The following is a 27,235-nucleotide window of genomic DNA, read 5'->3' as shown; positions in this document are numbered from 1 at the left end:
GTAATACTGTGAGAAATCTTGGAGTCATTTTTGATCAGGATATGTCATTCAAAGCGCATATTAAACAAATATGTAGGACTGCTTTTTTGCATTTACGCAATATCTCTAAAATCAGAAAGGTCTTGTCTCAGAGTGATGCTGAAAAACTAATTCATGCATTTATTTCCTCTAGGCTGGACTATTGTAATTCATTATTATCAGGTTGTCCTAAAAGTTCCCTAAAAAGCCTTCAGTTAATTCAAAATGCTGCAGCTAGAGTACTGACGGGGACTAGAAGGAGAGAGCATATCTCACCCATATTGGCCTCTCTTCATTGGCTTCCTGTTAATTCTAGAATAGAATTTAAAATTCTTCTTCTTACTTATAAGGTTTTGAATAATCAGGTCCCATCTTATCTTAGGGACCTCGTAGTACCATATCACCCCAATAGAGCGCTTCGCTCTCAGACTGCAGGCTTACTTGTAGTTCCTAGGGTTTGTAAGAGTAGAATGGGAGGCAGAGCCTTCAGCTTTCAGGCTCCTCTCCTGTGGAACCAGCTCCCAATTCAGATCAGGGAGACAGACACCCTCTCTACTTTTAAGATTAGGCTTAAAACTTTCCTTTTTGCTAAAGCTTATAGTTAGGGCTGGATCAGGTGACCCTGAACCATCCCTTAGTTATGCTGCTATAGACGTAGACTGCTGGGGGGTTCCCATGATGCACTGTTTCTTTCTCTTTTTGCTCTGTATGCACCACTCTGCATTTAATCATTAGTGATTGATCTCTGTTCCCCTCCACAGCATGTCTTTTTCCTGGTTCTCTCCCTCAGCCCCAACCAGTCCCAGCAGAAGACTGCCCCTCCCTGGGCCTGGTTCTGCTGGAGGTTTCTTCCTGTTAAAAGGGAGTTTTTCCTTCCCACTGTAGCCAAGTGCTTGCTCACAGGGGGTCGTTTTGACCGTTGGGGTTTTACATAATTATTGTATGACCTTGCCTTACAATATAAAGCGCCTTGGGGCAACTGTTTGTTGTGATTTGGCGCTATATAAAAAAAATTGATTGATTGATTGATAATACAGCATTCAGAATAGCTTCAGCAATAAATACAAAAAAATATATTTTGCGTAACTGGAAGTTAGTTTATCAAAAGAAATGCAAGACGAAACTCACCTGTGCTTAATTGACAGCATTCATGTGACATGAATTCATTGGTTAAATGAATGATGGTTTTACTGAATCAAAACAGGATGATTGTTTCCGTTTTCTTCTTCACAGTGGCAAAATCAGGAGGGCTGCCTGAGAGTATCAGAAATACTATGACAAAAAAAAAAAATACAAAGGTTACAAAACAACTGCCAAAGGTGTTGAAACCCCTTTTCATTAGTTTATAACATTTTTCTGTGTTGAAAGCACAGCAACACCATAGGTCATGCCAAACATATTTCAGCCACCTTTACTGTGACTTTGATCCTTTCACTCTGAATATCATTATATTTGCATACAGCAGCTGATGATGATATTAGCCATAAAATGTTACGGGCCTTTCACACTGAAAGCTTCATAACGCCTCCCAACGCTTTATCGCCTCCCGATGCTTTAACGCATCCGATGCGTGACGTCAGACGCTTCGCTTTGGAAGCGGCAAGTGGGCGGAGATTGCTACGTCACACTCTGGCTGTTTCCACAAGCTGAAAAAAGTTCAGCGATCGCCATCTTGAATTTGCGTTGCCTGAACCACAAAAAAGCTTTAAAAAATATCAGTAGGACGATTCTCCCATCACCCTGCTGGGAGAAGCTTTTTTCAGCTACTTTTCGGAGTGACGCCAACCAAGGGAGGACTGACGACTTGGTGGGATATCGATTGAACCGCGACAGAGGGCCGACCCGCATGGAGAAGCCGGCCTTCAGGCATCATCACTGGGCAGACCGAGGCAGGCAGCCGGGTTGATGGAGCAAACCCACTTAGTCCGAAATCTTCCACTTTTTGGATATATGCGAAGTCCTAGTTTGCCCAATGGAGTTTAGTTCTGCAGCTTTATTGAGATGAGAATAATGTAAAAATAAAATGTAATGTTTACTGAACTGCTGTGAAGGTTTATTCATTGGCTAACATTAGCTTAGCTTTTTAGCACAGTAGATCTGAGTGAACACTTTAATTTGTAAATGGTTCAGTCTTTTTTGTTTTACCAAATAAAGCTACAGCTTTTTTTCAGAGACCACAAAAGCTCAACTTTAAATAACTTTTTTCGGGAGTTTTTTTCCCATTGTTTTTTACAGATGAAAGGTTTCTAAAGAACCATTTATTGATTTATTTAGCTATTTTAATTACTGCTGTGTTCTAAACTTTTTTTTAACAGTAATCAGAAATTCTGAGGTAACAACAACAAAAAAACATTTCCAAGGATTTTTCTTCAGAAAACTGCTCTATAAATGAACAGTCCTGTGACACGTTTCTGTTTTTGTACAGATCAGTGGTTTCTGCACCGATCCGTTTTGTATAGCTCACTGGTTTCTGCCACTAGTCTTCCGTGTTTTGGCCCGACGTGTCTTTCCTATTGGACAGCGCGAAGCTACGTCACGGCTCAGCGTGTCAAAAGTTGGATTGGATTGAACTTTGACTGCGTCAGCCTGCTGACAAGCGGCAGTGCGCGCTCCTGTCAGAAGTGTCGTTTTAGCTCGGCTTTTGACACAATGCTTCTGACGTGTCTAAAAAGCAACGAGTCTCATTGAAAATAATGCTTTTTAGACCGATTTTTGACGCTTATGACGCGTCTGATGCTTTCAGTGTGAAAGGCCCATTATGGTGTGGCATAATTGAACCCAAAAATACAGACACAGACCATACAAACAGAGCCGGTCCAAGGCATACGCCAACTACGTGGTCGCTTAGGGCCTCCACACCACCAGGGGGCCCGGAGAGCACCGAGACGTTGTGATAAAAAGTAAATATATACAGTACATGAAATTAAAATAATATTAAATAATTTAAATGAAATTGTATTACACCCGAAAAAAATAAATTCATTTTGACAAAATACCAATACTAAGATAATTGATGCCTCCTGTTGGCTGCTGCCACCATTGGGCAAAGTTAGACGTACTGCTTGGGTCAGGTGGTCGATGACTAAAATTGTGAGGAAGTAAGTGAGTGCAAGTCATGTCTCAGAAAAGAAATTATCCCTCTGGAGCGGAGAAAAGAAAAAAGAAGTTGGAAGACGAGAAAAAACAACAAGACAAAGGTAGGTTTGCATGTCCAATATTACAATTTTTGTTGTCATTATTTGCGAAATGCTCCGTTCGTTAAGTGTAAAGTGCTTTAGGTGTCTTAAAGTCAGAGGCGATTGCTCTAAGACTGCAAGGGAAGCTCAGCTTCCCCTAAAATGTCAAAAAATAAGTGATCAAATATATACTGTTGTGTTTACATGTCACTGACTAAATATGCGCTACAACGCGCTCAACTTTTGTTCAGAATCAGCTTCTTATCACTGGTAACGACGCGGCTTTCCTCTCACTCAAACCCGCAGCTTCACAGTGCTTTAAACAGTGTGGACGCTGAGCGTCCACAGACTTCAATAGCGACACAAAGCATGCAGCGAAACGAGACGAGTCATTGGATAAATGCTGGGCTTTGTCCCGCCCATCGGACGCTCAGCGCGTCTGGGGGTCTATGGGGCAGTGGGCTGGCCTCGGCTGGCCCGAACGCTCAGCTTCTGCATAATGATTGGATGATCTGTCTGAGGCTGATTCCCTTTTTGATTGACAGCGAAATGAGCGAATCAGCGATCTTTTGCTGTAAACATCCGTGGGAGTATTTTCATTCTGTTCTGAGTTGAACCAAAGACTTTCCTAATCCTTTTAGTGGCATTTTTTTTTGTTAAAAACAACTAGCAACAAATCGAGCTTCTATTTCTGGTGTTTTTTGTTTTTTTTTGTAGCTGCTTGTGTTTGGAGACTAACTTCTATCACTCTTTCTGACTTCTATCGCAGTTTCTGTCCCTACCGAGCAGCGGGTGCTGCTGAGCTCCTCCACTGTCACAAAGCACTCACAGGCGGACACACTTCACATTAGCCTCGCTCCAGTCCCAGCTAGCGAGCTAGCTAGGTAGCAAGCTGCACATAATGGCAGACAATTTGAATATTGTGGACCGGATTTTGGCGAAGCCATTTAATAGTCTTCCTTACGAGCAGGGCAGATCAACTCCTCAGATTAACTTGGTGCAAAAGGTGGGGAAAAGTAGCTCAGCTCTCAATGGTTTGCAGGCCAAAGTTAAAGCAATAGCCCCCAGTGCAATGTTTGTACATTGCTATGCACACACATTGCTGTTATGTTGTGGATTTCTATGTTCATTTTGGAGATTATTTAAGTATTGTATTTATTATTTAAGTATTTCATTTTGATTACAACATTATTTTTCTGTAAGATAATGTGAATGTCATTTGATTCTATTTTGTATTTGGATATTGAACATTTTGCACACCATTGCACATCTGAAAGAAATTAAACTATTTAACGTGTTTACTATAAATGCAGTCTCCTGCCTGCTGATGTTACTTTCAAATAGTTAAATTAATGAGCCATACTTATACATCACTCTGTATGTAGAAGTTAATTAAAACATATTTATGAGTTTGCTACCCCTTTAGGTTAAAAACAAGAATGACACCTGTATGATGTAAGATAATTACAAATAATGCTAATGATTGTGGGTACGTTACACACAACAGTGTAGCCTATGGAATAATGAGGCATCTGGTGCTGAGGTGATGGTAGGGGGGCCCCCAAATGAAATTCTGCTTAAGGCCCCATAAAGGCTTGGGCCGGCCTTGCATACGAGTGTAGGGGGGAAACGTCAGAGGTTTATTTATTGGCTGCAGATGAGTCCAAAGGTATTCAGCAGTCCAAACAGACAAGAGCACAGGATGAGAGTCAGCAGCAACACCAGGGAAAGTAGATATAAACAAACACAGAAAAACTAACTCAACAGGAACGCGATGAACCAGGAAAAACCCAGCAACCGAGAACCACACTGTGACAAACTTAAGTAGTGACACTGAGACGAGTAGACAAGCAACAGGTGGTGTGATTGGAAATGTGAGACAGCTGTGAGGGAGGACCGGTGACAGAGACACGCCTACAAACACACACACAGCGCTGACAAAGACAGAGTGACACAAACTACAAAGACCTCTGGGGGTGAGTGGAAGCAAACACATGCCATAACTAAATACCAAATTACAAGGGGAACCACAAAGTAACAATGTCCAAAAACCAAGGAACAAAAGCTAAAAATGATAGTGGATCTTAAAAATAGCTAAAGCACGCAAAACAACTCAACTAACAGATAAGACACAGGCAGGGGACAGACCACAACAGAAACAACACAAACAATGACTTAGACACTAGAGTATCATTCACCTTCTCACAGTTCTGATATTTCTGCATAGCAGATTGTGCAGTTTGTAACGCTGCCAAGAACCTTCAGTTTTAACCTCTGAAGTTCAAAGCTTAAGGAGATATTACGTTCTGAGGAGGAAAAAGTGCCTCTGTATGTGGACACAGTCTCAGGGAGATAAAAATGCCCCCAGACTGTGGCGCTGAGAAGAAACTTTGAGAGAGGTCTGCAAAATTTGGTGCAGATTGTGGCTAAAAACACCGCCATGGAGCTCTTTAGATGGTTTGCGTGGTGCTCCATGTCAACTTGGAAGTTGACCTGGAACAATGCTTACTGAGGGTTTCAACCTGCACTATGGCACACACTAAACGAAGACGGGCTCAATGGGCTAAGACTAAACATGACATTTTTATCCAAATTATTGAATGCTGAAAATTTTTTGCACACTATTGTATGTTATTTGTAGTAGTAGTGGCAGATTTTGTACATTTATTCAATGTCTGAACTAGCTTGCATGCACACGTTTCAGAATTGTTTTATTTATGAAGCAAAGGGATTCCAGGAGTGCCCCCTATTTTATTTATGTTGCCAAAAATCACAAAATATCTCAGTGGCTTTCACATATTCTAAAACAAGTGACACCATCTGTTTGTGAAAGTCTTCATCTACTCAGCAGAACTCCACAAACATATATTCGTAAATATAATTAGAACATTCACATGGTCCATCTCTCAAATTTAATTAGCTGAAGCATAATTAAGCATCTTGCTTTGCCTGCAGCACCATCGCCTTGTAGACTCACAATTACACATTCCTGGTGTGTTTACTCCTTGCAGTTTGATGTAAATAGCGAAATACTTTCTTTGACTAATTTGCATATTTTGCTTTGAGTTTGTGTCCATGGCAGTGATTACAGCTGTTTGTCTCCATTAAGTCAGTTCAGCTTTAGGAAATAAGGGAATACTGTGCAACACCATTTAAATTTAATGTCATGTGCAAGAAGAATGTTCCATTTGCTCCACACTCACCTTCAAAGTAATCACAGATTTCTCTATTTTCTGCTGAGAAAAGAGAAGACAGCTTCTGGGGAAACTCAGTGATCCAATCAAAATATTCCAAACGGTGTATGTGAGTTCCCAATTTACATTCATTTCCCATCGTGTCTACATTACCTCGGTGGGTGTCAGAATCCAGCCTCTCATCTGTGTCATGACACCTGGGTAACAGATCAAGTAGGGGATTGCCTGCTGTTGGGGCAAAATGCGGTGGAGTTCAGAACACTGCTACCAGACTTTTGACACGAAGCAGAAGGCTTGAACATATCACACCCATTTTGGCATCTTTACATTCGCTCCCTGTCTCTGTAAGAGCAGATTTTAAGGTTTTGTTATTGACTTATAAAGTTGTTCATGGACTGGCGCCATCTTATTTGGCCGATCTGGTGGAACCCTATGTGCCGGCCCGGGCTTTGCAGTCGCAGGATGTGGGACTTCTCTGTGTTTCCAGGATGAAGAAGAAGTCAGTGGGTCAAAGAGCCTTTCTTATCGTGCACCCGCTCTGTGGAATGGTCTTCCTGCAACCGTGAGGCAGTCGGAGTCCGTGGACATTTTTAAGTCAAGACTTAAAACCTATTTTTATTCTCTTTCTTATGAATAGTTTTTTATCTGTTTTATTTTTTACTTCTGTTTTTAATTATGTATTTGAATTTTTTATTTTAATTTATTTATTTTAATTTTTATGTTGAACTGTTCTGTGTGAGGCACCTTGAGATGGCTTTTGTTGTGATTTGGCCCTTTATAAGCTGATTAAATTGAAGTGAATTGAAATGTTGGTGCTTCATGTCTTACTGTACAACCCCTGGCAAAAATTATGGAATCACCGGCCTCGGAGGATGTTCATTCAGTTGTTTAATTTTGTAGAAAAAAAGCAGATCACAGACATGACACAAAACTAAAGTAATTTCAAATGGCAACTTTCTGGCTTTAAGAAACACTATAAAAAAAATTGTGGTAGTCAGTAACGGTCACTTTTTTAGACCAAGCAGAGGGAAAAAAAATATGGAATCACTCAATTCTGAGGAAAAAATTATGGAATCATGAAAAACAAAAGAACGCTCCAACACATCACTAGTATTTTGTTGCACCACCTCTGGCTTTTATAACAGCTTGCAGTCTCTGAGGCATGGACTTAATGAGTGACAAACAGTCCTCTTCATCAATCTGGCTCCAACTTTCTCTGATTGCTGTTGCCAGATCAGCTTTGCGGGTTGGAGCCTTGTCATGGACCATTTTCTGCAACTTCCACCAAAGATTTTCAATTGGATTAAGATCTGGACTATTTGCAGGCCATGACATTGACCCTATGTGTCTTTTTGCAAGGATTGTTTTCCCAGTTTTTGCTCTATGGCAAGATGCATTATCATCTTGAAAAATGATTTCATCATCCCCAAACATCCTTTCAATTGATGGGATAAGAAAAGTGTCCAAAATATCAACATAAAGTTGTGCATTTATTGATGATGTAATGACAGCCATCTCCCCAGTGCCTTTACCTGACATGCAGCCCCATATCATCAATGACTGTGGAAATTTACATGTTCTCTTCAGGCAGTCATCTTTATAAATCTCATTGGAACGGCACCAAACAAAAGTTCCAGCATCATCACCTTGCCCAATGCAGATTCGAGATTCATCACTGAATATGACTCATCCAGTCATCCACAGTCCACGATTGCTTTTCTTTAGCCCATTGTAACCATGTTTTTTTCTGTTTAGGTGTTAATGATGGCTTTCGTTTAGCTTTTCTGTATGTAAATCCCATTTCCTTTAGGCGGGTTCTTACAGTTCAGTCACAAACGTTGACTCCAGTTTCCTCCCATTCGTTCCTCATTTGTTTTGTTGTGCATTTTCGATTTTTGAGACATATTGCTTTAAGTTTTCTGTCTTGACGCTTTGATGTCTTCCTTGGTCTACCAGTATGTTTGCCTTTAACAACCTTCCCATGTTGTTTGTATTTGGTCCAGAGTTTAGACACAGCTGACTGTGAACAACCAACATCTTTTGCAACATTGCATGATGATTTACCCTCTTTTAAGAGTTTGATAATCCTCTCCTTTGTTTCAGTTGACATCTCTCGTGTTGGAGCCATGATTCATGTCAGCCCACTTGGTGCAACAGCTCTCCAAGGTGTGATCACTCCTTTTTAGATGCAGACTAACGAGCAGATCTGATTTGATGCAGGTGTTAGTTTTAGGGATGAAAATTTACAGGGTGATTCCATAATTTATTCATCAGAATTGAGTGAGTCCATATTTTTTTCCCTCTGCTTGGTCTAAAAAAGTAACCGTTACTGACTGCCACAATTTTTTTTTTGATTTCTTATAGTGTTTCTTAAAGCCAGAAAGTTGCCATATGAAATGACTTTAGTTTTGTGTCATTTCTGTGATCTGCTTTTTTTCTACAAAATTAAACAACTGAATGAACATCCTCCGAGGCCGGTGATTCCATAATTTTTGCCAGGGGTTGTGTGATTGTGAGACTTGGATGTTAATCAGTGATTGAAAGTGGTTACTCAGTGTCTTTGGTACGAAGTCTCTTTCAAAGGATTTTTGGGTACTGCTGGACAAACGTGTCAGATGAGATGTTACTTAGCTAGACTAAGATGAGGAGTATCACTTACATTATGAATGAGCATCAGCTACAATATTTTGGTCATATTGCATGTTTCTCTGGGCATGATCCAGCATGGAGGTGTCTCAGGGTTGAGGACCACAATGGCTGGAGAAGGACAAGGGAACAGAGGAGTTATATTTGGCTGTGGTATATTTGCGGTATATGGCTGTTTTTGAGAGGTGGGAGTTGGCTGATTGTCTGATTGGGTGGTTGCCAACCGGGATGCAAGACAGTTCAGTGGTGTGGCAATCTGTGACACCAGCACCTGCTCCCAGACCTGACCCTGACCTGGTCTTTCAACTTTCTGTCCACTTTGTCAACCTGTAGTTCAATCATTCATATTAAAATGTGCAAATAACCAGGAATCTTTTCATGGAATTTCTCACTATGTTCTTCAAAAGTGGTGCTACAAAAACGTAATCCTTTGGGGTGCAGCAAGATTTCAAATTCATTTCAGTAAAAGAAGTTTTGTTTCAGGTTTGCATTGTACTCAAAGGAGAAGAAGCTCTTGAGAAAACTGTCACGAGGTAAACAGATAGAGACGGACATTAAAAGAGTGTTCATCGCCACAGGCCTTTAATCATCCAGCTCATAAAGAGGAGGGAGCACACCGTCCCACAGTTCTCCACCAATCTGCTCAAAAAGGTGCACGTCGGTGCAGTTAAACACGCAGTACACACAGACATGGTTGTGTGCATGTGTACAGAGTGAAACAAGAAAATCAAACCTGACATCAAGCTGTCAGGAAATCCCTCAAAATTCTTTTTTTTCATTACAAGCCACTTTTTGTTTTCTGAAGACCAAAGAGGTAAACTCACATACAAAACAGTGTGTGTGTGGGGGGGGGCTTAATTGTGAGGAGGCTGTATTACAAGCTTTAAAATGACAAACAAATGTGTCAGAATTCAGTATTTACATCAGAATTGCTGATATAATTATACAAATAGACACAACTCAGTCCATTTTTTACCATGATGGCACCCTTGGCAAGATGTCCATTGGTGTCTCTTCCCCCTTATTCCCCAAAACATGTTAAAAAAGTACTTTATTTTAAAAATGTATTTAACTCAGAGACAAACTTATACTCAATGAGCCAAATAAGTTTTTGGTACCTCGTAAGGTTGCAAAATGATACGTAACAGTCTAGCCTACGTTTACAATGGCATACATAAAAGTGCATGATAAACGTCTCAAGAGTGGTAACAGCTATAGCCAAGTCGATTACGAATCACACAGGAATAAAATTTTTAAAGTGGTCCAGTCATTGAAAAGCAGAGAGGAGGGAGTGAGATGAGATGATGACACAGTGATCTGAATGCTAGCAGCTGAAAGAACACTGAACTATTTGATCAGGATTCCAAAATGGTATCACTTGGATTAATTTAATTTATTTCAATTATATAGTGCCAAATCACAACAAAGCTGCCACAAAGCACTTCACACAAGTAAGGTTTAACCTTACCAACCCCTAGAGCAACCACACAGGTGACAGTGGTAAGGAAAAACTCTGTATGATGATTTGAGGAAGAAACCTCAATCAGACCAGACTCAAAGGGGTGACCCTCTGCTTAGGCCTTGCTACCACCACAGTTGACAATACAAATATAGAGGAAATTTTGGGAGTTCATGCTGGTGTACAGAACGGGAGGCTTGCAGAAGAAGACACCCACTCCCACTTCTTGATGGAGCCACACCTCAAACAAAGAGGAAAAAAAAAACAAATTCAGGCAGCAGAAAGACTACAAATAAGGTAAAATTTGTCAGCATTAAGCAACAACAAATATTAAAGTGATTGCCGGTCACTAGCTCTAAGCTTCACTAAAAGATCCAGACTTTAGATAAAGTCGAGGCCACGACCAGCTCTGTTTATTAATAAATTGAATTTAAAAGGGTAGAAAGCATAGTAACATACTATGCCAGTATGCTAGCCATACGAAAGGGAAAATAAGTGTGTCTTACACAATCTGACTGACTGATGCAGGGAGATCATTCCACAAAGCAGGTACACAATAAGAGAAAGTTCTTGATCCACAGACTTCTTATTCACCCTAGGGACACAAAGTAGTCCTGCGCCCTGAGAACGCAGAGCCCAGGGTCAGTACGTAGGGTTTAATTGGATCAACTAAGTAGGGAGGTGCTAGTCTGTGAATAATTTTATAGGTTAATAGCAGAACCTTAAAATCTGATCTCACAGGGAGAGGATGTCAAAATGGGTGTCATGTGGTCAAACTTTCTGCTTCCTGTCAAAGGTCTGGCAGCAGCAGTTTGAACCAAATGGAGACCCCTAATGCTGGACTGCAGTAAACCAGAAAATAGAATATTGCAATAGTCCAATCTAGAAGAAACAAATGCATGAATCAGGGTCTCAGCACCAGCCATTGATAAGATGGGACAAATCTTCACTATATTTTGCAGGTGGAAGAAGGCAGTCCTCATAAAATCTCTAATGTGGAGGTCAAAGGACAATGTAGGATCAGAAATTACCCCAAGGTTCCTCACTCAAGATTCTGATGTCTCACTGGACCAAGAACCATCATTTCAGTCTTGTCAGAGTTTAAAAGTAGGAAATTGCTAGACATCCAGCTTTTCACTGATGCAAGGTAATCATCTAAGAATTTTTACGTAGATGAGATTACCAGCAGTTGGCATGTATAACTGAATATCATCAGCATAGCAATGAAAGGTCATTTCAAAACGGCGCAATATATAAAGGGAGAAAAACAAGAGGCATAAGATGGACCCCTGTGGAACCCCAAATTTCATGTCGCTAAGGTTAGAGGTGGTGTTGTTGTACAAAACACAGTGAGAACAACTGGTCAGGTATGATGTCAACCATGCAAGGGCATTCCCAGTAATCCCAAAATGATTCTCCAGCCTACTGGGTAGAATATGGTGATCCACCATATCAAACACAAAACTAAGATCTAACAGCACCAGAACTGTAGTGGTGTCCAAATCCATTGCAAGCAGAAGATCATTTACCACTTTAGTGAGAAATGTCACTGTGGAATATTTGGTAACACATTACTTGAAGGTATTGTCATAATAGCGACATGATTCTGTCATAGCTGTTACATGACACAGTCATGAATGTGTCATAAACATTATGTCATAAATGTTTATGACTACTGCCATTAAGTGTCATTTGGTTTTTGTAATGACAAGGTGGCATACAACTGAAGACCAAAAAGGCCAAAACACAACTTTTGGTTATGTCGCTTTGATTAATATCAAGTTGTCATTTTCAACACAACCCCAAAAAATCAACTTGTCATTAAAAAAACCAAATGACACTAAATGACAGCAGCCATAAACATTTATGACATTAACATAATTTTATGAAACGTTGATGACTGTGTCATATAACACTTAGGACAGTTTTATGTCACTATTATGACAATACCTTCAAGTAAAGTGTTACCGAATATTTTCTAAATGCAGACTGCAGTGGCTCAAAAAGATTATTCTCAGTAAGGTTGTTTATGAGCTGCTGTGAAACCAGTTTTTCCAGAATTTAAGAGCAAAATGGTAGATTTGATATCGGCCTATAGTTTTTCAATATACTAGGGTCAAGATTAGCTTCCTTAAGTAATGGATGAGCTATGGCCTAAACATGGAGTTATTTGGTGAAAATAGGCCCTGCTCAGGCCCTGTAGACCATCCTGTAAGATTTTGATTTAATTTATATATTTAAAGTGAAGTGGCCTCTGTGTATGTGTATGCATGTGTGTAACTGATCACAGAGAAAGTGGGGAGAGCGACATTTGCCGTTTGGTATGCTTATGGATTTTCGGTCAAGGATGAACAACGCAAAAACAGAAAGTTGATAGGACTAATTTTTTTGGAGAGATTAGGGATATTAGGTAACAACAATGAACTATGGATGTTAATATCACCATTAATCAGTCCCTGGTAACCAGACAAGCTCTGAACAAAGAAAATATCTCAACCTTGCCAGTTGTAAAACATGACATCAACTAAAAGTGCCAAATAATTGAATCCAATTATTCACAAAACTTTCTCATTTTGATTTCCTGCACTTTCAGTTAAAATCAAGATGAGTGTGTGTGTGTGTGTGTGTGTGTGTGTGTGTGTGTGTGTGTGTGTGTGTGTGTGTGTGTGTGTGTGTGTGTGTGTGTGTGTGTGTGTGTGTGTGTGTGTGTGTGTGTTGTATTACATTAGCAAAACAACATATGTGTTACACTTTGCAGTGACTTGATTTGTGACTTCCTGTTCATAACTGAAGCTATTAACTCTGGCTGCATGCTATAGATTCATTGTAGCATTTCTCCCATAGTAGAGAAACTTGAATCTTCGACTCGACTGGGTTGCTTGACGCGAGAACGTTTTGCTTCAAATCGCAGAAGCTTCCTCAGCTAAAATTCTTGCTCTGGTAGTCTGACTTCTGTCTTGACCCTTGTAGAGAAGAACAAACAGGAGCCACAAAAGCTGTAGTTTTAAACCTAACCAGACCCCTCCTACCGAGAGGCAGATTGCTATTGGCTAGTGACTAAACAATTGCTTTAATTAGCACCTATTGTGCTCTAGTTAGCACCCTCCTAATGACAGGGTAGCTGTCCCTCCTAACGATGGGACTGACGCCTCTCCTGACGGCTCTCCTGATGACGTGAATGACTCATTACCATGAACAAAAGACTGAAACTGCTTTGACTTGAGTACCCCATAGTAAACAGGGGACAAAGCGTGTCTCAGATCCCCTCCCCGGTTAAGGCTGGGTTTCAGCTGTTTCACATACAAGGTCTCCTTCACCCCTCTCTCAAACCATTTCTTCTCTCAGGCTAAGATTTTAACTTCCTTAAAAGACAGTTGCGTCAAAGGACAGCTGCAGAATTTTTTGTGGACTCAAGGCCTTCAGTGTTTAAAAACACAGAGACAACACGAAGAAGTTCAGTCATGCTCTCTAAGGCATCAAAACATCAAACATCTATTCAAGCATTCACACTCTTGTACATGTGCTCCATACTCCCAGCTCCCAGACAAAATGGCTGTCACTGCCTTCTCTTTTTGGTTGTAATGAGACTAAAGTATAGTGTTGATGTAGTGTTCATCTTGATGAGACCAGTTTTGTCACTGAAGTAAGCGTGTGTGCAGAATGTATATTGTATTTGGAGGAAAAGGAGGCTTGGGCAATTAGGATGACATCTGCACACAAGAGCTGAGGGATGTGTAAAGTGTTGAAGGCATTTGTGATGAGAGTGTACTGCAGTAAATGCTGTATTGTGCTTTGTGACTGTGAGTAATTCTAAAAACTGCTAGGATTTGATTTGGGGCCAATGTGTACTTTAGTGCAAGCAGTTGAGGAAAAACTGTAATATAAAAGAGAAAATTTTTAGAACAGAAGCTCAATGTATCAAAACCCAAGGTCCCTTCAACCTCAGACAGCTGTAGATTTGCATCATGTCATTAGTTTAATGTGGCCCATGAGCATATGCTTGTATTTTTATTCCTTGCAGAACCCATTTTCAATGCGAGAGCTGTTATGCAGTCCGACCTGCACATAACAGGCTACATATATTGCATCTGACAGAGGTGATTTCATGATGCTGGATGCATCACAAATGACCCTGCATGAAGCCAATCTAGGCCACATAAGAAAATTATAATTTTTTTCTCATTTCATGCACACTCTCATCCCTGTCGTCATCTCCCACCTGTCCCCATCTTCTTCTCTCAATTTCATATTATAGCATATTCAAATTGCATTCACCACAGAACGTACATTTAATTCAATAAAAACTGTGGATAATTTCTCCTACATGGTGATGAATTCACTTAATCATACACATCACTCATCTCTCCCACCATGTCTTGATTGCTATTACTTTCCATCTCACCACTTTTTATTCCTGTGCAATGTTATTTGGACACTGCAATCTTAATTACATTTTATGTGACACAGACAATTACAAACATGTCAGCTCGTAGGACAGTGACATTAACTGTGATCACAATATATTTTGCTTAACAGCACTACCTTAGAATTTCCACTGTAAAATATGGATTTCCACAAGGTTCTGTTTTGGGCCCACTATTTAATTTTTGCAATTCAGTTTACTTTTGCAGTGCCAAATCACAACATAAATCACCCTAAGGTGCTTACTCGATCAAGACCACTGGCAACAATGGTGAGGTAAAATTCCGTCTGGCATTTTTTCATTATAGGATGAAACTTTAAGCAGACGTGTTTTTAATTATACTAATAAAAGCACTAAGAAATTAAATAAAGGTTCAATAATGAATTTTCAAATAAACAGACAATAAAGTCGAAACTAAGCAACCATTTGCATAAAAAGTCCAGTTATCAGTATGGTAAATGTCTCAAAAGACAACCAAGAGGTGAAGAGCAATGGACAACTGGCAAATCAGTCACAGCTTTTCAACCACATGACAGTCCGTTAACTCATAGGCTACCCCACATTTCAACCAGCTTCCACAAGAATTCCACAAATTCCAGTCCTGGATGAATCTTGGGTGGAAAGGTGGATTAATGGGTTATTGGTGGTTGGCTCTCACTGCGGTATTGTATCACTTCCTGTTCCGGAGCACAGCGGTGTTTTGCTGTATCTGTTAGCTGTTTAATCTGCGCAGTTAGATTGATCTAGTTACCTAGATAACGATTTGTTTCACAGTGTAATCTTCACGTGCCTTAACTAAAGCACTCCCTCTGCTGAATCACCTCTAAATTATTTACACATTATTCACGTTGTGTGTTTTTAGGAATCCGCTAGCTTAGCGCAGCTATTAGCTCTTAGCCGGTTTAGCATGGTGGCTTCTCCTGTCTCTCCCGCACTTTTCTGCTCTGGGTGTGAAATGTTTAGTTATTCCTCGGCCTCCTTTAGCAGTAATGGTACTTGTAATAAGTGTAGCTTATTCGTAGCTTTGGAGGCCAGGCTGGGCGAATTGGAGACTCGGCTCTGCACCGTGGAAAATTCTACAGCTAGCCAGGCCCCTGTAGTCAGTGCGGACCAAGGTAGCTTAGCCGCCGTTAGTTTCCCTCTGGCAGATCCCGAGCAGCCGGGAAAGCAGGCCGACTGGGTGACTGTGAGGAGGAAGCGTAGCCCTAAACAGAAGCCCCGTGTACACCGCCAACCCGTTCACATTTCTAACCGTTTTTCCCCACTCGGCGACACACCCACTGAGGATCAAACTCTGGTTATTGGCGACTCTGTTTTGAGAAATGTGAAGTTAGCGACACCAGCAACCATAGTCAATTGTCTTCCAGGGACCAGAGCAGGCGACATCGAAGGAAATTTGAAACTGCTGGCTAAGGCTAAGCGTAAATTTGGTAAGATTGTAATTCACGTCGGCAGTAATGACACCCGGTTACGACAATCGGAGGTCACTAAAATTAACATTGAATCGGTGTGTAACTTTGCAAAAACAATGTTGGACTCTGTAGTTTTCTCTGGGCCCCTCCCCAGTCGGACCGGGAGTGACATGTTTAGCCGCATGTTCTCCTTGAATTGCTGGCTGTCTGAGTGGTGTCCATAAAATGAGGTGGGCTTCATAGATAATTGGCAAAGCTTCTGGGAAAACCTGGTCTTGTTAGGAGAGACGGCATCCATCCCACTTTGGATGGAGCAGCTCTCATTTCTAGAAATCTGGCCAATTTTCTTAAATCCTCCAAACTGTGACTATCCAGGGTTGGGACCAGGAAGCAGAGTTGTAGTCTTACACACCTCTCTGCAGCTTCTCTCCCCCTGCCATCCCCTCATTACCCATCCCTGTAGAGATGGTGCCTGCTCCCAGACCACCAATAACCAGCAAAAATCTATTTAAGCATAAAAATTCAAAAAGAAAAAATAATATAGCACCTTCAACTGCACCACAGACTAAAACAGTTAAATGTGGTCTATTAAACATTAGGTCTCTCTCTTCTAAGTCCCTGTTAGTAAATGATATAATAATTGATCAACATATTGATTTATTCTGCCTTACAGAAACCTGGTTACAGCAGGATGAATGTGTTAGTTTAAATGCGTCAACACCCCCGAGTCACACTAACTGCCAGAATGCTCGTAGCATGGGCCGAGGCGGAGGATTAGCAGCAATCTTCCATTCCAGCTTATTAATTAATCAAAAACCCAGACAGAGCTTTAATTCATTTGAAAGCTTGACTCTTAGTCTTGTCCATCCAAATGGGAAGTCCCAAAAACCAGTTTTATTTGTTATTATCTATCGTCCACCTGGTCGTTACTGTGAGTTTCTATGTGAATTTTCAGACCTTTTGTCTGACTTAGTGCTTAGCTCAGATAAGATAATTATAGTGGGCGATTTTAACATCCACACAGATGCTGAGAATGACAGCCTCAACACTGCATTTAATCTATTATTAGACTCAATTGGCTTTGCTCAAAATATAAATGAGTCCACCCACCACTTTAATCATATCTTAGATCTTGTTCTGACTTATGGTATGGAAATTGAAGACTTAACAGTATTCCCTGAAAACTCCCTTCTGTCTGATCATTTCTTAATAACATTTACATTTACTCTGATGGACTACCCAGCAGTGGGGAATAAGTTTCATTACACTAGAAGTCTTTCAGAAAGCGCTGTAACTAGGTTTAAGGATATGATTCCTTCTTTATGTTCTCTAATGCCATATACCAACACAGTGCAGAGTAGCTACCTAAACTCTGTAAGTGAGATAGAGTATCTCGTCAATAGTTTTACATCCTCATTGAAGACAACTTTGGATGCTGTAGCTCCTCTGAAAAAGAGAGCTTTAAATCAGAAGTGCCTGACTCCGTGGTATAACTCACAAACTCGCAGCTTAAAGCAGATAACCCGTAAGTTGGAGAGGAAATGGCATCTCACTAATTTAGAAGATCTTCACTTAGCCTGGAAAAAGAGTCTGTTGCAATATAAAAAAGCCCTCCGTGAAGCTAGGACATCTTACTACTCATCACTAATTGAAGAAAATAAGAACAACCCCAGGTTTCTTTTCAGCACTGTAGCCAAGCTGACAAAGAGTCAGAGTTCTATTGAGCCGAGTATTCCTTTAACTTTAACTAGTAATGACTTCATGACTTTCTTTGCTAATAAAATTTTAACTATTAGAGAAAAAATACTCATAACCCTCCCAAAGACGTATCGTTATCTTTGGCTGCTTTCAGTGATGCCGGTATTTGGTTAGACTCTTTCTCTCAGATTGTTCTGTCTGAGTTATTTTCATTAGTTACTTCATCCAAACCATCAACATGTCTATTAGACCCCATTCCTACCAGGCTGCTCAAGGAAGCCCTACCATTATTTAATGCTTCGATCTTAAATATGATCAATCTATCTTTATTAGTTGGCTATGTACCGCAGGCTTTTAAGGTGGCAGTAATTAAACCATTACTTAAAAAGCCATCACTTGACCCAGCTATCTTAGATAATTATAGGCCAATCTCCAACCTTCCATTTCTCTCAAAAATTCTTGAAAGGGTAGTTGTGAAACAGCTAACTGATCATCTGCAGAGGAATGGTCTATTTGAAGAGTTTCAGTCAGGTTTTAGAATTCATCATAGTACAGAAACAGCATTAGTGAAGGTTACAAATGATCTTCTTATGGCCTCAGACAGTGGACTCAGCTCTGTGCTTGTTCTGTTAGACCTCAGTGCTGCTTTTGATACTGTTGACCATAAAATTTTATTACAGAGATTAGAGCATGCCATAGGTATTAAAGGCACTGCGCTGCGGTGGTTTGAATCATATTTATCTAATAGATTACAATTTGTTCATGTAAATGGGGAATCTTCTTCACAGACTAAGGTTAATTATGGAGTTCCACAAGGTTCTGTGCTAGGACCAATTTTATTCACTTTATACATGCTTCCCTTAGGCAGTATTATTAGACGGCATTGCCTAAATTTTCATTGTTACGCAGATGATACCCAGCTTTGTCTATCCATGAAGCCAGAGGACACACACCAACTAGCTAAACTGCAGGATTGTCTTACAGACATAAAGACATGGATGACCTCTAATTTCCTGCTTTTAAACTCAGATAAAACTGAAGTTATTGTACTTGGCCCCACAAATCTTAGAAACATGGTGTCTAACCAGATCCTTACTCTGGATGGCATTACCCTGACCTCTAGTAATACTGTGAGAAATCTTGGAGTCATTTTTGATCAGGATATGTCATTCAAAGCGCATATTAAACAAATATGTAGGACTGCTTTTTTGCATTTACGCAATATCTCTAAAATTAGAAAGGTCTTGTCTCAGAGTGATGCTGAAAAACTAATTCATGCATTTATTTCCCCTAGGCTGGACCATTGTAATTCATTATTATCAGGTTGTCCTAAAAGTTCCCTGAAAAGCCTTCAGTTAATTCAAAATGCTGCAGCTAGAGTACTAACGGGGACTAGAAGGAGAGAGCATATCTCACCCATATTGGCCTCTCTTCATTGGCTTCCTGTTAATTCTAGAATAGAATTTAAAATTCTTCTTCTTACTTATAAGGTTTTGAATAATCAGGTCCCATCTTATCTTAGGGACCTCATAATACCATATCACCCCAATAGAGCGCTTCGCTCTCAGACTGCAGGCTTACTTGTAGTTCCTAGGGTTTGTAAGAGTAGAATGGGAGGCAGAGCCTTCAGCTTTCAGGCTCCTCTCCTGTGGAACCAGCTCCCAATTCAGATCAGGGAGACAGACACCCTCTCTACTTTTAAGATTAGGCTTAAAACTTTCCTTTTTGCTAAAACTTATAGTTAGAGCTGGATCAGGTGACCCTGAACCATCCCTTAGTTATGCTGCTATAGACTTAGACTGCTGGGGGGTTCCCATGATGCACTGAGTGTTTCTTTCTCTTTTTGCTCTGTATGCACCACTCTGCATTTAATCATTAGTGATTGATCTCTGCTCCCCTCCACAGCATGTCTTTTTTCCTGGTTCTCTCCCTCAGCCCCAACCAGTCCCAGCAGAAGACTGCCCCTCCCTGAGCCTGGTTCTGCTGGAGGTTTCTTCCTGTTAAAAGGGAGTTTTTCCTTCCCACTGTTGCCAAGTACTTGCTCACAGGGGGTCGTTTTGACCGTTGGGGTTTTTACGTAATTATTGTATGGCCTTGCCTTACAATATAAAGCGCCTTGGGGCAACTGTTTGTTGTGATTTGGCGATATATAAATAAAATTGATTGATTGATTGATTGATTCATATTATTCAGACCCGCAGCCAGCTGGCACAGATGCCCCTCCAGTTTAACCTGGACTGCAGTTGATGGACCTCCTAGTCTATTTAGCTGCTCCTGGTCAGGATGAAGACTTTCTTTGTGCTCCTATGGTGAAGAAGAAGGCAGTCAAGCTTTTGCACATTGTATATTGCTATGTCGTGGAATAAACTGCCACCTGCCAATAGACAGTCCAGTTCAGCTGCATTGTTTAAATCTAACTGAAGGGCCTTGGGCTTTGTTTTTATTGCAAAGTTGATTTAAACAAAAAAGATTGAGCTCCACATAGGGTGATGTCACAGTACTCTCTCTCTATCTCTCTCACTTCAAGGTTTATTTTGTATTTTTGCACATTTCATCTACTTCCTCATGCTGTTGTTGCTGCTCTTACACACATCATTTTGACTTGCTTGCCTCTACTGGTGGTTGGCTCTCACTGCGATATTGTATCACTTCCTGTTCCGGAGCACAGCGGTGTTTTTCTGTATCTGTTAGCTGTTTAATCTGCGCAGTTAGATTGATCTAGTTATCTAGATTACGATTTGTTTCCCAGTGTAATCTTTACGTGCCTTAACTAAAGCACTCCTTCTGCTGAATCACCTCTAAATTATTTACACATTATTCACTTTGCGTGTTTTTAGGAATCCGCTAGCTTAGCGTAGCTACTAGCTCTTAGCCGATTTAGCATGGCGGCTTCTCCTGTCTCTCCCGCACTTTTCTGCTCTGGGTGTGAAATGTTTAGTTATTCCTCGGCCTCCTTTAGCAGTAATGGTACTTGTAATAAGTGTAGCTTATTCGTAGCTTTGGAGGCCAGGCTGGGCGAATTGGAGACTCGGCTCCGCACCGTGGAAAATTCTACCGCTAGCAAGGCCCCTGTAGTCGGTGCGGACCAAGGTAGCTTAGCCGCCGTTAGTTCCCCCCTGGCAGATCCCGAGCAGCCGGGAAAGCAGGCCGACTGGGTGACTGTGAGGAGGAAGCGTAGCCCTAAACAGAAGCCCCGTGTACACCGCCAACCCGTTCACATCTCTAACCGTTTTTTCCCACTCGACGACACACCCACCGAGGATCAAACTCTGGTTATTGGCGACTCTGTTTTGAGAAATGTGAAGTTAGCGACACCAGCAACCATAGTCAATTGTCTTCCGGGGGCCAGAGCAGGCGACATTGAAGGAAATTTGAAACTGCTGGCTAAGGCTAAGCGTAAATTTGGTAAGATTGTAATTCACGTCGGCAGTAATGACACCCGGTTACGCCAATCGGAGGTCACTAAAATTAACATTAAATCGGTGTGTAACTGTGCAAAAACAATGTCGGACTCTGTAGTTTTCTCTGGGCCCCTCCCCAATCGGACCGGGAGTGACATGTTTAGCCGCATGTTCTCCTTGAATTGCTGGCTGTGTGAGTGGTGTCCAAAAAATGAGGTGGGCTTCATAGATAATTGGCAAAGCTTCTGGGGAAAACCTGGTCTTGTTAGGAGAGACGGCATCCATCCCACTTTGGATGGAGCAGCTCTCATTTCTAGAAATCTGGCCAATTTTCTTAAATCCTCCAAACCTTGACTATCCAGGGTTGGGACCAGGAAGCAGAGTTGTAGTCTTACACACCTCTCTGCAGCTTCTCTCCCCCTGCCATCCCCTCATTACCCCATCCCCGTAGAGACGGTGCCTGCTCCCAGACTACCAATAACCAGCAAAAATCTATTTAAGCATAAAAATTCAAAAAGAAAAAATAATATAGCACCTTCAACTGCACCACAGACTAAAACAGTTAAATGTGGTCTATTAAACATTAGGTCTCTCTCTTCTAAGTCCCTGTTGGTAAATGATATAATAATTGATCAACATATTGATTTATTCTGCCTAACAGAAACCTGGTTACAGCAGGATGAATATGTTAGTTTAAATGAGTCAACACCCCCGAGTCACACTAACTGTCAGAATGCTCGTAGCACGGGCCGGGGTGGAGGATTAGCAGCAATCTTCCATTCCAGCTTATTAATTAATCCAAAACCCAGACAGAGCTTTAATTCATTTGAAAGCTTGTCTCTTAGTCTTGTCCATCCAAATTGGAAGTCCCAAAAACCAGTTTTATTTGTTATTATCTATCGTCCACCTGGTCGTTACTGTGAGTTTCTCTGTGAATTTTCAGACCTTTTGTCTGATTTAGTGCTTAGCTCAGATAAGATAATTATAGTGGGCGATTTTAACATCCACACAGATGCTGAGAATGACAGCCTCAACACTGCATTTAATCTATTATTAGACTCTATTGGCTTTGCTCAAAAAGTAAATGAGTCCACCCACCACTTTAATCATATCTTAGATCTTGTTCTGACTTATGGTATGGAAATAGAAGACTTAACAGTATTCCCTGAAAACTCCCTTCTGTCTGATCATTTCTTAATAACATTTACATTTACTCTGATGGACTACCCAGCAGTGGGGAATAAGTTTCATTACACTAGAAGTCTTTCAGAAAGCGCTGTAACTAGGTTTAAGGATATGATTCCTTCTTTATGTTCTCTAATGCCATATACCAACACAGTGCAGAGTAGCTACCTAAACTCTGTAAGGGAGATAGAGTATCTCGTCAATAGTTTTACATCCTCATTGAAGACAACTTTGGATGCTGTAGCTCCTCTGAAAAAGAGAGCTTTAAATCAGAAGTGTCTGACTCCGTGGTATAACTCACAAACTCGTAGCTTAAAGCAGATAACCTGTAAGTTGGAGAGGAAATGGCGTCTCACTAATTTAGAAGATCTTCACTTAGCCTGGAAAAAGAGTCTGTTGCTCTATAAAAAAGCCCTCCGTAAAGCTAGGACATCTTTCTACTCATCACTAATTGAAGAAAATAAGAACAACCCCAGGTTTCTTTTCAGCACTGTAGCCAGGCTGACAAAGAGTCAGAGCTCTATTGAGCTGAGTATTCCATTAACTTTAACTAGTAATGACTTCATGACTTTCTTTGCTAACAAAATTTTAACTATTAGAGAAAAAATTACTCATAACCATCCCAAAGACGTATCGTTATCTTTGGCTGCTTTCAGTGATGCCGGTATTTGGTTAGACTCTTTCTCTCCGATTGTTCTGTCTGAGTTATTCTCATTAGTTACTTCATCCAAACCATCAACATGTTTATTAGACCCCATTCCTACCAGGCTGCTCAAGGAAGCCCTACCATTATTTAATGCTTCGATCTTAAATATGATCAATCTATCTTTGTTAGTTGGCTATGTACCACAGGCTTTTAAGGTGGCAGTAATTAAACCATTACTTAAAAAGCCATCACTTGACCCAGCTATCTTAGCTAATTATAGGCCAATCTCCAACCTTCCTTTTCTCTCAAAAATTCTTGAAAGGGTAGTTGTAAAACAGCTAACTGATCATCTGCAGAGGAATGGTCTATTTGAAGAGTTTCAGTCAGGTTTTAGAATTCATCATAGTACAGAAACAGCATTAGTGAAGGTTACAAATGATCTTCTTATGGCCTCGGACAGTGGACTCATCTCTGTGCTTGTTCTGTTAGACCTCAGTGCTGCTTTTGATACTGTTGACCATAAAATTTTATTACAGAGATTAGAGCATGCCATAGGTATTAAAGGCACTGCGCTGCGGTGGTTTGAATCATATTTGTCTAATAGATTACAATTTGTTCATGTAAATGGGGAATCTTCTTCACAGACTAAAGTTAATTATGGAGTTCCACAAGGTTCTGTGCTAGGACCAATTTTATTTACTTTATACATGCTTCCCTTAGGCAGTATTATTAGACGGTATTGCTTAAATTTTCATTGTTACGCAGATGATACCCAGCTTTATCTATCCATGAAGCCAGAGGACACACACCAATTAGCTAAACTGCAGGATTGTCTTACAGACATAAAGACATGGATGACCTCTAATTTCCTGCTTTTAAACTCAGATAAAACTGAAGTTATTGTACTTGGCCCCACAAATCTTAGAAACATGGTGTCTAACCAGATCCTTACTCTGGATGGCATTACCCTGACCTCTAGTAATACTGTGAGAAATCTTGGAGTCATTTTTGATCAGGATATGTCATTCAAAGCGCATATTAAACAAATATGTAGGACTGCTTTTTTGCATTTACGCAATATCTCTAAAATCAGAAAGGTCTTGTCTCAGAGTGATGCTGAAAAACTAATTCATGCATTTATTTCCTCTAGGCTGGACTATTGTAATTCATTATTATCAGGTTGTCCTAAAAGTTCCCTAAAAAGCCTTCAGTTAATTCAAAATGTTGCAGCTAGAGTACTGACGGGGACTAGAAGGAGAGAGCATATCTCACCCATATTGGCCTCTCTTCATTGGCTTCCTGTTAATTCTAGAATAGAATTTAAAATTCTTCTTCTTACTTATAAGGTTTTGAATAATCAGGTCCCATCTTATCTTAGGGACCTCGTAGTACCATATCACCCCAATAGAGCGCTTCGCTCTCAGACTGCAGGCTTACTTGTAGTTCCTAGGGTTTGTAAGAGTAGAATGGGAGGCAGAGCCTTCAGCTTTCAGGCTCCTCTCCTGTGGAACCAGCTCCCAATTCAGATCAGGGAGACAGACACCCTCTCTACTTTTAAGATTAGGCTTAAAACTTTCCTTTTTGCTAAAGCTTATAGTTAGGGCTGGATCAGGTGACCCTGAACCATCCCTTAGTTATGCTGCTATAGACGTAGACTGCTGGGGGGTTCCCATGATGCACTGTTTCTTTCTCTTTTTGCTCTGTATGCACCACTCTGCATTTAATCATTAGTGATCGATCTCTGCTCCCCTCCACAGCATGTCTTTTTCTTGGTTCTCTCCCTCAGCCCCAACCAGTCCCAGCAGAAGACTGCCCCTCCCTGAGCCTGGTTCTGCTGGAGGTTTCTTCCTGTTAAAAGGGAGTTTTTCCTTCCCACTGTAGCCAAGTGCTTGCTCACAGGGGGTCGTTTTGACCGTTGGGGTTTTACATAATTATTGTATGGCCTTGCCTTGCAATATAAAGCGCCTTGGGGCAACTGTTTGTTGTGATTTGGCGCTATATAAAAAAATTGATTGATTGAAAAATTGATTGATTGATTTTTGGGCTTGAAGATCTTTTACACATCAGGAAAGCCAGCTCTGCTGTACATTTTAATTCTCTTAGCGCCTTGTATTTCTGGAGCTGCACTGTCACAGGGATGCACCAGACCCTCACCTCACCCAAGGCGGAAGCGGGTCAGGTGTAGAGGATCTGAATGGTGACTGCAGTGCTTAATTAGTCAAGGTACCATGGTACTCTAACTCTTTGAAGCATTTTGTTAGCCAAGGTACAGTCACTGGACAATAGAATGGATGACCTTCATTGCAGGATAGCCACACAAGGATACATTAGAGGCTGTCCGGTCATGTGTTTTATAGAGACATGGCTTAACCAAAACACCCCGATAAGGCTGTCACACTGCAGGCTATGTGCTCTAGAGATGCGACCACAGACTGATAAAGACTAGTAAAACTCATGGAACGAGACCAGCAGGCTGGCTTTTGACAGGACAGGTCATGCATAGACCATAGTGCCACTCTTCTTGTAATAGTTGAGCAATCCTTGGAGTCTTCTTTCTTGACTATGAGAAGGCCTTTGACAGTGCGGCCAGAGAAACACTATGGAAGCTACTTAAACACTATGGTATACTGGTGTAACAGTTTATCTTCCTCACCTAGTAGCAAGAGGTGGTAATGGTAGAAATTTTATTTTTTTTTTCCCAACTATGCTTACATCCACTTCAGAGATTGTGCATTGTGTAATTTGGGAGATACTTCATATAGGAAGTGGGTGTCTACCATGACAAAAAAAAAAACCCACCCCATGCAAAAAAAACACAACTGCAATATATACTGTAATTTTAACATCTTTTGAAATATTAGAATATAATTGTTTTGACTTCATGTTTAGTTTTGATGAACCCTGCATTGAACACAACATTCAAGTTTATGATATATAATGCTCCCGACTTGGTAGTACTTGTTTTAGAGAAGTCACAAAAGCTACATAAGTACTGATATTATAACAGTGATCATGCAAATTACACATGTAATTTCAAGTCACAGCATGGCAAGTTGTAGTAAATCAAGTGTCATGGCCAAGTCAAAAACAAGATCTGAGGCTAAAGAATTTGATAAAACCTTTGACAATGTTTTTAAAGTTTTTGAAGAGCATGGCCTCCTCCTAAGTTCTGTTATTCACACAGTGTGACTGAAATAAAACCTTTGACAATGGTTTATGTTTTTAAAGTTTTTGAAGAGCATGGCCTCCTCCTAAGTTCTGTTATTCACACAGTGTGACTGAAATAAAACCTTTGACAATGGTTTATGTTTTTAAAGTTTTTGAAGAGCATGGACAAACTTTACACATAGCAGAATAGCCAGATAATTGAAAATAGACCATACTTTGTTACATTCAAGGGGTGGGGGGTTATTTTCAAGCTATAGGGTTAATTTTGATGCCAAAATGCTGGTGTTAATATTGTGAATCATTTCCCAAGTGGATGTATTGAAATTCTGACTTGTGATTTTACCACCTCCTGCTACACCTAGGATATCTCACTCCCCCGCCCCGGGGGAAGTTGTCCTAGGATATCTTACCCCCCACCCTGGATCCCCCCCCCCCAAAAAAAATCTTGCCAAAATGAAGTTTTGCAAGACATGTTTGTCAGTATGTATGTTTGTTTTTGTTTTGTTTGTTTGTTTGTTTTGTCTGTAATCATTGCATTTTTCACCTTTAACTCGCTGTGCTGCACACAGTTTACATCGCAGACTCTTGCAGCTTCACCACATATAGCAGCCCTAATGAGGTACCTTTCAGTACACAAAAGGATAAAGCTCAAGGTCAAAGGACACAGGAATGTCAAACACTAAATTCAACTAAACAACTTTCCTGGCCACATACAGCAGTCCTAGTGATGTACTTTTCAGTACACAAAATAATCAAGGTCAAAGGTCAAGATCACAGGAAGGTCAACCACTAAATTAAACTAAACAACT

The 27,235-nt window shown here is 40.6% G+C and overlaps 1 protein-coding gene across 2 annotated transcripts in view; it reads right to left on the bottom strand.

Moving 5' to 3' along the window:
- Nucleotides 1-1,200: 1,200 nt before the first annotated feature.
- Nucleotides 1,201-27,235, bottom strand: part of LOC117520879 (homeodomain-interacting protein kinase 1-like) — a 77,948-nt gene continuing 51,913 nt past the window's right edge. For both annotated transcript variants that reach the window (XM_034182214.1, XM_034182215.1), the window contains one exon: nt 1,201-1,290. In XM_034182214.1, the coding sequence (XP_034038105.1) occupies nt 1,282-1,290 (9 nt within the window). In that variant the 3' untranslated portion in view covers nt 1,201-1,281. The remainder of the gene's footprint in view (nt 1,291-27,235) is intronic.

Source organism: Thalassophryne amazonica, chromosome 11, assembly GCF_902500255.1.
Source record: "Thalassophryne amazonica chromosome 11, fThaAma1.1, whole genome shotgun sequence".
Taxonomy (NCBI): domain Eukaryota; kingdom Metazoa; phylum Chordata; class Actinopteri; order Batrachoidiformes; family Batrachoididae; genus Thalassophryne; species Thalassophryne amazonica.
The sequence above is the reverse complement of the archived record's forward strand: the minus strand, read 5'-3'. Positions and strand labels throughout refer to the sequence as shown.